This window comes from Parasteatoda tepidariorum, chromosome X2 (assembly GCF_043381705.1).
Source record: "Parasteatoda tepidariorum isolate YZ-2023 chromosome X2, CAS_Ptep_4.0, whole genome shotgun sequence".
NCBI classification, from domain to species: Eukaryota; Metazoa; Arthropoda; class Arachnida; order Araneae; family Theridiidae; genus Parasteatoda; species Parasteatoda tepidariorum.
The window spans coordinates 42,448,908-42,461,516 of NC_092215.1; the positions used below are offsets into that span (position 1 = coordinate 42,448,908).

Below are 12,609 nucleotides of genomic sequence, written 5' to 3' on the forward strand. Positions count from 1 at the left end.
TATATATATATATAGAAATCTTGCTATTAATGGAAACCAATAGAAAAGCTTAAGGAAAACAAATAATGAAACTATAAAAATAACAACCGAAGCTAACATCGACAAGGGATACCATATCCGGAAGTCAGAAAAGCACAAAACCTTTTCTATCGAGAGAGCACGACAAATGTCTACAAATTGCTCTCTCAGTACCCCAAAGGTTTTGTAAAAAGTCCGGGAAAAGAGAAAAGAAATACATAATACAAAAACTTTACCTTTGGAAAGTTTTACCAAAGAAACTTACTACCTTTAAAATTGTAGTATTTAACTGCTTTTTGCTGATTATTTCCATTTATTTTAAATTTCGTTAGCTTGTAAAATCGTTTTTTTTTTTAATTTTTATTATTTTGCTTAAGAAAAGGATATAATTTTGCATTTTTTTCTGTTATCTTTATAATCATAAAAAATAAGGTTAATTCGATTTTAAATGATATTAAATCATCCAATTTTTTTAACAGTAATAAATAGTTTTGTTAACTTAAAATATGCTCGTTTGAAATAGTAAGCATGCTGCTTAAATAATTTACGTTCGAAAATTTCCATGCCTTCAATCATTGCCCTTAATGTATAGTTATAATTTCTGACATTTTACTCGATGATTCTAATGTATAGTATAGTTTCTGACAAAAGTCAAGTAAAAAATATACGGATTGAGATCTCATATTAATATAGTGCGGAAAAAACGATATTAGATTCATTATTGAAAGAAGAAAAAGGAATTTAAAGTATTAAAATCTGTTTGATCGCTGGAAGAAGCAGAGAGATTTGAAAAGTGATTACCCTTCCAGATTTCAACTGGCAAAAGCGAGAGCTTACAAAATATTGCGCCAGATTACGACAACGGTTTTCTTTTTTTTTTTTCTTTTTTTTTTCCATGCATAAAAATTTTTGCAATCCTTGTGTGCATACTTTTTTGGCTTTACTTTGACCAGGATATTGGAAAAAAATGTCTTTAAGGGCATTGTTTGTTCTGTGTGCAGGCTTTGTGTTAAGAAAATCTTCAAACATGTGTGATGGAAGCAATATCAATGCTATTAAAGTTTTAAGAAATGTGGATAAAAAATTATGGTATTATCGTTTCTGCCAACTTCTGATATCGTAAAATAAAAATGTTACAATACTCGTCTGATTGTCATTTTGTTTTATGTCATTTATTTAATTAGCCAATTTGAAATTAATTCAAAGTATGTAAATTAACGTAAGAATAACGTCATATTAAATCAAAATAAGAAATATCTTTAATAGCAATTTTAGTACAGTGTGTTGACTTTTTGCTACAAAAATATTTTAAAACAGGCTTATCAGGAACTATGACAATGCTTTTTAAGATGTTACATTTTTAAGAAAATCGGGTAAAACTTTACAGTGTTTTCCTGTTCGCCATTAAGCCATCGCAAAATGGAAGCGTTTCAATACTGCCCATTTTGTTTTACTTAATTTATTTTGCTAGCCAATATTAAGTTAATTAAAAACATGAAGAATAATGTAAAAATAAAATTATGCTTTTTTATTTTATTTAATATGCCATCTTGAAATTGTATTTCTTTTCTTTTTTTAATCTTAAAGATTGCCCAAGAAACAGTGGAACAGTTGATGGAAAAAATGAGTGTTCTGCAGAAAATGGAAAAAGAATCTTCCGGTGAGGAAAGAAATATTAATCCATATGATTTACAAGACTCTGTAGAAACTCCAAATGATTGTGATATGGAAAGTAATGATGAAATAAGTTCCTCAAATAATAACTCAGAAGATAAACATTCTAAAGAATTTCTTATTCAAGTTAGTTCTCATTCCACTTTATTATAGATATATAAAATATAAATTAATTACATTTCTAATTAAGCATCTACTTGAATTTTTTTTTTTTTATTTATTGATCTGCTGGGCAGCTAATTTTAACTTAATTTTTAGCTGCTTGTGAAGCATTAATATTTATTATAATAAATACATCAATAGATAAATGTCTACTTTTAAATTTTCGTTCATTGATCTGTTGTGCTACAAGTCTTAACTTATTTTTAGCTTGTTATAAAGAATTAATATTTATTAAATTAATTACATTAATAAATGTCTATTTTCAAATGTTCTTTCATTGTGTAGCCAATTTTAACTTATTTTTAGCTGGGTGTATGGCATGACTATTTATTTATTTTACACTGCAAGTAGTCAGCTTTTTAGTAATCATTTAATTGGAAAAACAATATATGTCCGACAAAAAATTATTGAGTGGCTTCCAATGATTCTTGGTTGATCCTCAATAGTCTAACAGCCTAGTTCACAATAATCCAGCAGCGTGGTTGGCAGGATATTTGTAATAAAAAAGTGTTGATATGAAAAGAAAGCGTTCGTGATCTTAATTGAAATCTATCAATTTTTGTAATGCAGGATGCATAGCTGAATGCTAAATGAGGGTTTGAATCTAATCGATATACGTATTTGATTCGCTGCTCACCTGCAAGCATCATCACACTTACCAAGAGAAGGTCTTAGAGATTTTCGTTCTCCTAGCAACTCAAATGCGGGTTTCATTTATGAACACAAAATTAACTTTATCCCAGTAAATGACCGCGCAGTTGTCTTGTTTTAAGTAGAGTTATAAAATACAAAATTCGAGACATAATACATTAAGTACATATGTATTTAATGTGTGATTGTTTGATTTAATGATTGATTGATTAATGTGAGTTGAATTAAGTTAATTTTAGCGTACTGCTTAAAGCACTGTAACCAGAATCGGCTAAACTGTGCGAAAGTTAATGGCATCATGTGCTCTAAGTGAACTAATAAAACGAATTTGCAAAACAACGTCTAAGAGAGAAAAAACGTAAAATATGCATTATCACTGAGATACCTCTGGATCGAGATATTCGCGTTTATCTGGCAAATTAATTTAGGAATGTGGTTTATTAGAAATATCTCCATACAGTGACTTCTTCCTATTTCTTAAATATCATAATCTCAAAAAGAGCAGTAATTGTTGCACCGACCACAGTGCTGACATAAAATATCCTCAGTGGTAGACGGATCATGGGTTTGAGTCCCCTTGCCGTAAGGCTAACCGTGGAAGATTTTCGTGGTTTTCCTGTCCAGTAACGCAAATGCGGGTTAGTTCCATCAAAAAGTCCTCCACGAAGGCTAGTTCCCAATGCTTGATCTAGGAGTTTCCTGGTTTTCTGTATTAAGTTCAAAATTACAAGGCTACGGGGTGGAACACTGGTAGTCGTAAACCTAAAATTGGGTCGGCTGTTCAACGACGGTTAGAAAATAAAATTATTCCATAAAAAATGACGACTTTCATTAGCATTTTTCAGATATTATGGGATATTTTTATTATGTATTTCTTAACATTTTGGAAATGAAACGAAGCCCACTAGACTCAATTTATGAGGTTTATTTGCCATAAAATTATCTAGAAGATCACTAGGATAAAATTTCGCCCATTAAATTAAAAAAATTTAATTTATTAAACGCAGACTATTTATTGCTTACTAGTACATGTCATATTTTTTTACATTGTTGTCGCCATTGTCAAAGCATTCCATAAGTCTGGGTAGAAGCTTTTATATTCCATGGTCATAGAACTTTGCCGCCAGTTGTCAGAACCACATTTCAACTTCAATTTTGATCTCCTAATCGTCAACGTAAGTTTTGCTGTGGAATGCGAACGACGTGCTGCTGATTAAAGGCACACCATTAAATTAAAAAATGACCTGGAGTGAAATGTTCCAGGTTACAGTCCGTGTTGCCAACAGACTATCAAAAACTTTTCCTTTGCAGATAACGGTGAAATATTTTTACTTTTCGAAAACGCCTCTTAGCAGTAACCGTTTTTTAATAGTATGTTTGTAAAATGCTTTATTTGTGCTCCATTGCATTTGTCTTCTAGTCAAAAATATTTATTGAGCTTTTTTTTCTTTCAGGATTGTACTTGGGATGATCATGCTTATTCCCTCCTAAATGAGTATTACAGTGATGTTGGAACAGTTTTAGATGAAAAATTTAAAGTTGCTTATGATCTCACCTATTATACGTTAGTTTTTATTATTTTTTTTTACATAAACTAACTGAAAACTGCATTTGTCACTGCACCTTATTCTATTATCTATTATATTTTAAGATAAATCGGTTTAATACTGCGAAATTGCATTTGTCATATGCATGATATTAAATTTTCAGAAAGCTTATGCAATCCATGTACAAAAAGTGGGTCTCTTTATTCTTTTAAAACAATTTTCCTGACTTTACATTCTGGTGAATTGTGTAAAAATAGTTTTTTTTAAATAAATTCTACTGTGATGATCTCCATGATGCATACGAAATACTGAATTCTTCAACTTCTTGAGTTTTCTTTAAATGATTAAAGAGCCTGGTTGAAATCAGGTACCAAGAGGCAATCTTTTTTTTTTTTTTTTAATATTTTGCAAGATTTTGGATTTAAAAACCTGCTATAGTTATGTTAAACCTTTCTCTAAGGTCATTTAATAAAACAATTGTTAATGGTAAAATGCATTTTGGAATGGCTTCCTGCTAATGCTGTGTTAGCTAAAGCTAATGTTTCTTAATTTTTTTTAAATGTTGCTTAGATCATTTCTCAACTAAGCTTTTCAGCCATTAGTTCTTCTAAAAATTTAACATGAAAACTTCAGCTTTTAGAGACAAACAAATCGTTATTTTATAACACGAGTAAATAATATAGATATTATGGTCAATTACTGTACATTTATATTATGGTCAATTACAATATCTGCGAACCCTTTAATCGAATCTCCTCACACGTTAGGCGAAACATAAAACTAAGCAAAAGCTAAACTTGTTTGAATTATGTTTTTTTATTACTTTCTTATTATTTTTTAATAAAAGATTTGAATGGCTCTATATTAATAGTAGGAAGGAAAAAAATAGAGGAGTCCATGACTGGGGGGTGTCACCAAAAACTCTGAAGCGAGGAAGTAGTTGTCCTTCTAACTTGCGCTATCTGTCAGCAGATTTCTCTTATAACAGTAATTCAGCTCCTTCATGTCCCAGATTGCAATAATATACTTCATATATTGTGACTATTATCAGTTCTAATTTCTATTTTGTTTCTGCAAAAAAATTCTTCAATTGCTCATTTTCATTTGTAATTTTGATGTTATTTTTTGCAGAATGGGTCACAAAGAAAATGTTGATACCACCATTTTTCGACGCGCTGTTTGGAACTATATTCATAAAATATATGGTATTATTCATGATGACTACAATTATTTAGAAATGGAGGATTTATTGGATTTTGGATTTAGATCTTATGCTCAGACTGTGTGTTTTTATCCTGAAAAAATTAAAAAAGATGCTCATGATGAGATTATGCGAGCTTTTAGACATTCTGAGAAGGTAAGAAAAAATTCTAGTTTTTATTACTTTGAAGAAAACAGTTACTATATGTTAAATATTAAACACATACTGAGACAAGGATTTTTTTTACGTGTTAATTCTAAAGTATTTAAACTCTGTTGTCCCATTCGTTGCGAATTTTAATGAATTATTTTAAAAAAATCATTTACCCAATTAAAAAAGTGATAATGTTACTGAAGAAGTTTGAAATGCTTTTATGTTTTATTTTATTATTATTATTTTTTAAAGAAAATAATTTTTAATAAAAAATGTTTTTTCTATTTAACATGTTCAGTAATAATCTCCTCCTTGTTAATAATTAAATCGGAAAAGTATGCACATGAGAGATCACTAAGTTGAAATCTAAGAAGGAAAATCCGCAAAGAAAATCAAAAACTTTACCAAAACCTGATTAATGACTGCTCAGAAAGGGGAAACAGAAAAAAAATTTATTTCAAAACCAGTTTGATAGCTTGGTGAACTTATAAGGTTGTTCAAATAATTGCCCTTCACCTCCTTCCCGTTCACTCTGAAAACTGAACAGACATGATTCATCAAGTCTTGATAACATTTTTTGCTTTTTCTTTCATTAAACATAAATTTTTGTCCTTCAAAATATATATTTTGTTGACTATATTTTTTGAAAACTATTTTTTGCTTTTTCTTCCTTAAACATAAATTTTTGTCCTTCAAAGTGTATATTGTGTTGACTAAATTTTTTGAAAACTTTTTTTGCTTTTTCTTTCACTAAACTTTAATTTTTGTCCCTCAAAGTGTATATTTTGTTGACGACATTTTTGACAAGAATTCTAAAGATACATAAGAGTGGTGAATATGAAACAGTCTGTGTTTTAAACTTTCTAAGAATATATTTTTAAAAAAAATATTTTATTTTATTTTAATTCGAATTTTATTACTTAATTTTAAAAAAATTTATTTATTTTCCAAATTGACTGCTGCTTTAAAATTCATTTCATAAATTTTCTTTGAGATTAGTGATTTTGAAAAGTAACAATTTTGTTAGGATTATCATTCTAATTCTATAATTCTTACTTTCATTTGTAATCAAATTTATTGTCCCACTGGTAGTTCTATTTATAATGATATATTATCACTTATAGGTTCATGTAAATCTAATGCTGTTTGAAGCTAGAATGCAGGCTGAACTCTTATATGCCCTTTCTGCCATAATGCACTATATGACATGACCTTCTTGAAGAGGGAAATGTTGGTTCATGTAAAAAACTCAAAAATAATAAAAATCATATGTAGATTAGATGAATGTATTGTACATATATATTTCAACTTAATAACTGTTCATCATATGAGAATTATCCATAAAACTAAGTCACTATATTGTTGAACTTAATTTTATGAATTAATTCGCATAATCTAATTCAATCATATGATACCATTATATCATATAATTGAATTATAAATTAATTAAATTGCATCATATGACGATAATCCCTACAACTCTTAAACTGGTTTTGTCGTATGATTGAATCATTTGGTGATAATACTCAATCATTTTATGGTTGATTGCATATATCTTGACTGTATAGTTATTTTTCTATTGAAGTTGTTTTAATAAAGGTTATTAGTTCATTATTTTCCGTGACTTTACTTGTCTATGTAATTGATTCTGTAACACAGTGTTTCCCAAAGTGTGGACGCGTATCGCCAGGGGTACGGGAACAGTTTAGCGGGGATATGCGTTCTTACATGAAATATCTTGCAACAAGCGAAAATTTCAAAGAATTTCGTTTAAAAACACAGCTAGCCCTGAAAATGTACGATTACGTATTTTTATTTTGGCTATTTTTTGCAGAGTTAACAGTTAATAATTAGTGGTGTCAACAGCCAGTTGTGATTAACTTTTGTGCAGTTTTTTATAGTAAAGATTTGTAATAAATTTTGATTATTTTTATAAAATATAATTTTTATCCCTATAACTATTATCACGGTAAAAGCAATATCATCCTTCTCACTGATGCAAATAAACTTATTAACAAAACTTGGTACCAAAAAAAAATTATAATTTTTTAAAAATTACATTTTTTTTTATTAGGGGTACACAACGTTACGAAAAATTTAGAAAGGGTACACTAAAGTTATAAGTTTGGGAAACACTGCCGTAACAGAAAATCACATGCTTTATCTAGTAAACGAAACTATGGAATATTGAAATTTACATGGTACCCACATTTCTGTTTGTCCCAATAGCAGTTCGAGATTAAACATGAATTTTTTAATATGCAAGTAAATTCAATTTGAAAAATACTTGGAATACAGTTATATATCTTCATAGTATTCACGTTTTTAATTTGTCCACATTGTTATTCAAGATAAAAAACATCAATTTTTTTAATAAACAGGGAAATTTAAAAAATAAAATCACTTAAAAATCTGAATATAGAAATCTATGCGGTACACACATTTTTAATATGTCCAGATTGCAGCTGAAGTGGAAGCGTCACATTTTTTCATATACCTAGGCATTCTGTTGACTTGTATTTAATATAACTTAGCATAGATTTTTTTGGAATCCACGTCAAAAAGAATCATATAACTAAGGCTATCCTGGAGTCATTTATTATTATTTATCTGCGAAAAAACAAAAAAGTTTTAAAATTCTGATCGATCGTTGTAAGGGAAAGGAAGAGCAAAGAAGGGATTAAAAGCATGGAATGAACTCGCCTTTCGTTAGGGACCATCTTAAAATTCCTGCTTCCAATAAATTGATTTAATCGTGTTAAATCAATAAGGATCGATCAAAGTTTTAAAAAAGGTTGCTTTCTTTTCCACTTAAATATTAATTTTTGACTCTAGTGTTCATAGTTTATTTAAGGTTTGAGGGCACACTATCCAAAAATAATACACTTCCCAAATAGCACCTAACATTATTAGAAAATCCGAAATATCTAACGTTATTTTGCGCAACTTTCAAATATTAGAAATATACAAAAGTATACATTATTTACTTAGTAGTACAGAAATACCTACTTAAAATACATTACCGAATTCCGCTACCATCCATTTTCCTTCATCTTTCTCCAAAGTATATTTTATGTTCAGTTGATTTTTTTTAAAATCAATATTGCAAATCTAATTAAGAAATAAACTTGAGTAGCTAAACTTTTATTTACAATTTTTTTCTTCTTTATACGATGAGTTTTCTGATGAATTTTATTTCATTGACCAATTCTCAATTGTTTAATTTTAAATTTTTTTTGAGAAATAAGCCAATTTTATCAAAATTTCAATTGAATTTTCGTATGGAAGTATGTTATGTTACAATATAATATCTGACCAAGTTTCAAAAAAATGGGTTAGTATTAAGGGGAAATAAGATGCATTATATATATATATCAGTCATTTCTGTGGTTTGTAGAGGGAACCATATTGCTCCCCATTGAACGCCCGCCCTTATTTTTCTGTAACTATTTCCCTTGGTATGGTATTATATTATGTTACATAATAATATCTGACTGAGTTACAAAATTATAGGTTAATATTAAAGGGATTTATGTATACAGTATATGAACAACAATTTTCTAATATTAACACTTTTATTATACTCGGCTGGCCACCCAAATTGCAACACCAAGAAAGACAAGAGATATCACAACCAGGGCCTGATTAACCATTAGGCCCGAGAGGCCTGGGCCTAGGGCCCCCAAATTTCTAGGGGCCCCCACAAACCTAGTTTTTTTCTGTGTTCATGTATATATGTCTCCCNCTCTTCTTGTTCCGGTGCATCCCAGAAAGTAAAAAAAGTGAAGAAAGGAAAATACGAAAATATTGAAGAGAAACTGATGATATGGTTTAAACAAGCAAGATCCGCCAACATACCTGTCAACGGAACTCTTCTTAGAGGAAAAGCATTAGAGATTGCGGAGAAATTGAATGTTGATTTTACGCCTTCCAATGGATGGATTGATCGGATGAAAAAAAGAGCTGGTCTAGTTTATAAAACAATTAAAGGAGATTGTAACAGCGTTGATTTACAAGAAGCTGAAGAATGGAAAGCTAAATTACCTGAAATTATTTCAGGGTATCAACCAAAGAACATTTTTAACATGGATGAATGTGGACTGTTTTTCAATCTTTTACCAGATAAAACTTTTGCCTTTAAAGGTGAACCCTGTCATGGCGGAAAAAACAGTAAAGAACGTTTGACAATTTTAGTTGGGGCCAGTATGAATGGTATAGAAAAATTACCGATTTTAGTTATCGGTAAATCGAAAAAACCAAGATGCTTTCGAAATGTTAAGTCACTGCCTTGTGATTATGACAGTAATCAAAAATCCTGGATGACAATTAAAATTTTTGAAACGTATTTGAAAAAATTAGACAGTAAGATGCGAAAAGAAAAACGAAACATCATAATCTTCGTAGACAACTGCGCTGCTCATTCCAAGGAGAATAAGTACACTAACATCAAGTTGCAGTTCTTACCACCAAATTCTACTTCTGTTCTACAACCAATGGATCAGGGAGTTATTAAGGTATTTAAGCAGCATTATAAAATGCGACTTGTGAAACGGATGCTGGAAGGACTTGAAAATACTGGAGAGCTAAAAAAAGTCAATATGTTAGAAGCGATTGAGTTAATTGTATCAGCATGGGAATTAATAACACCATCTGCCATTGCTAACTGTTTTCGGAAAGCTGGATTCTCTGACGGAGATACAACTGAAGAATATCTCTTAGAAGCTGAATATGAAATATCAGATGAAGACGAAGAAACAAACGTAAATTTTGTTAATGATTGGAAGTCATTCAAAAATAAACTTAATTTCACAGCATCGTTTGAAGAATATGTATCCGTTGACGACGAAATTTTACCTTGTGATATGCTGACATTAGAGGATATTTGTGATGTTACAAATGATACAGAAGAATTCAGTGAAACTGAAGAAGATATTGCTAAACCACCTAGCTTTTCTGATGCCAGGAAAGGGCTGGATACTTTTAGGAAATGTATTTACACTGTTGAAAATGTACCCCCGGAAATGTTTAAATTTTTACAGCAGTTGGACAATTTTCACTTAAAGGTAGGTGAGAAAAGACAAAAACAAACCACTTTACACGATTTTTTCTCACAGAAATCTAGTTAATTATTGTAACAACGTATATTACAATGTATGAAACAAAAAATAAAGTAGGTTACTTTGTTTTTATTTATTAGCAATTTTTTTTCTAAATGAATATTAAAATTCAATATTTATTTCATTAGGCTGAGAATTTAATATAAGTTACAAAATTTCAAATTTTTTAGTTTTTTATTAATGTGTTTTTAAGTTTCACCGTTTAATAAGTTTTCCCGTTTAATAAGTCGTTTCTTTCCACTCCCTTGAAAAACTTCTTAAACGGGTTCTACTGTATATCAGTAATTTCTGTGGTTTGTATAGAGGGAACCATATTTTACTGTAACTATTTCCCTTGGTATGGTATTATATTATGTTACATAATAATATCTGACTGAGTTACAAAATTATAGGTTAATATTAAAGGGAATTATATTTATGTATACAGTATATGAACAACAATTTTCTAATATTAACACTTTTATTATACACTGCTGGCCACCCAAATTGCAACACCAAGAAAGACAAGAGATATCACAACAAAATTTATTTTATAGATAACATGTTGACCAAGTATCAAATGATTAAATTTATAAACTTCTGTGAAGTGTGGTTCCTGCCAAAATCAGTAGCCAGAGTAGCCGCCATTGTTAGAGGTTACCGCTACCACACGCCTCGGCATTGATTCAAAGAGACTTCGGATGTGTTCTTGGGGTACAGCAAACCAAGCAACTTCCACACGCTGCCAAAGTTGATCTGGTCTGGTGTGGCAGCTGGGGATGTAATCTGGGTCAATCGTTGAACAATCATGAACCACATGCTTTCTATCGGTGAAAGATCCGGAGAGCGAACTGGCCATGGAAGCAATTCAATCTGGCGATTGACGAAGAACCCTTGGACAATGCGTGCTACTTGTGGTCGCTCATTGTCCTGTTGAAATATGGCTGTGGGTAAGCTCTGAAGGTAAGGAGGGACAACTGGCTCCAGCACCTCGGAGATGTAGCGTTGGCTGTTTAAAGTACCGGCAATGCGTACTAGAGGAGTGTGACAGTGATATCCAATACCTCCCCACACCATAATGCCCGGTGAAGGACCAATGTGGAGGTGCATAACGCAGCTGTTCAGCATCCTCTCTCCACGGTGTCTCCAGACTAGAATACGACCATCGTGGTGCTGCAGACAGAAGCGTGACTCGTCAGTAACAAGGGCGGCGCCAGTAGGGGGTCAGGGGGGCAATTGCACCCCTGTCGGNAGGAGAGGGAAGGGAGAAGGGCTAAAGGCATGAAACCGGTCTCTCCCCAGATGGCGTATTCGAGTGTTGCGATCGCGAATAGTCTGATCACATTTTTTTTAAAAATTATGTCAAAAATTCATTTACAAATGCCTAATAAAACATTTTGTAGTTGATTTTTTATTTATTTATTTTTAAGAATCAGCAACAAAAATTAGTAGAATATTTTGTAAATTCTATGTAATTGCAGTTTCACTGCATTACTCATAACTTTGCCCATACCTAGTTAAACTAGAGACCGGATGCGAATAGACATGCGTGAAATTGACGACTTTTTGAAGTCCCTTAGAAATCCTTTCACACAGACACATCTTCATTTTCTTGGAAACTTATCCAAATTGCTATTCTTTCTTCTGGTGAAAGGGGATATCTCTTTGCTGGGGGAATAACTGACAAAAGCACTGAGGGATAGAAAGAAATGCAGGTCCTCTTCTTTCTATGCAATGTGTTTATCAATGGTTTATGGGATCACATAATTGCTTTTTGAAGTTTTCAAGCAAAATGAAAGTATAAGAATAAAATAAATTTTATTAAATTTTTTAATCCTTTTTTTCTTAATACTTATAAATGAGGAAAATCATTTACTTATTCGGATTCAAGGTTTATATTCTAATCAACGCAATAAATATGCAGTCGGTAAAAAAGAAAAACAGTAACAAAATATTTTTAATTTATTATTATTTTTTATCATTTTCTTAGTAGTAAAAAGATTGTTGATTGATTCAGAAAAACAATTAAACAAATCAATTTCTTAAAATATATATTAATCAACATAACAGATTCTCATCGACTTATTTTATGTACAATGTATGAAAT

At 30.7% G+C, this 12,609-nt stretch overlaps 2 protein-coding genes across 3 annotated transcripts in view; both read left to right on the forward strand.

Moving 5' to 3' along the window:
- The window catches only part of LOC107447766 (Sestrin), a gene marked incomplete in the record, with an annotated part of 53,556 nt that extends 46,536 nt beyond the window's left edge, over positions 1-7,020 (forward strand). For both annotated transcript variants that reach the window (XM_071188002.1, XM_071188003.1), the window contains 4 exon segments: positions 1,606-1,818; positions 3,960-4,069; positions 5,184-5,409; positions 6,531-7,020. In XM_071188002.1, coding sequence (XP_071044103.1) covers positions 1,606-1,818; positions 3,960-4,069; positions 5,184-5,409; positions 6,531-6,617 — 636 coding nt within the window.
- Positions 7,021-9,227: 2,207 nt separating this feature from the next.
- On the forward strand, positions 9,228-10,532 carry LOC122270554 (tigger transposable element-derived protein 4-like). Its single transcript, XM_071188037.1, has one exon. It carries the CDS (start codon positions 9,228-9,230, stop codon positions 10,530-10,532), a length of 1,305 nt encoding a protein of 434 aa, XP_071044138.1.
- The last annotated feature ends 2,077 nt before the right edge of the window (positions 10,533-12,609 follow it).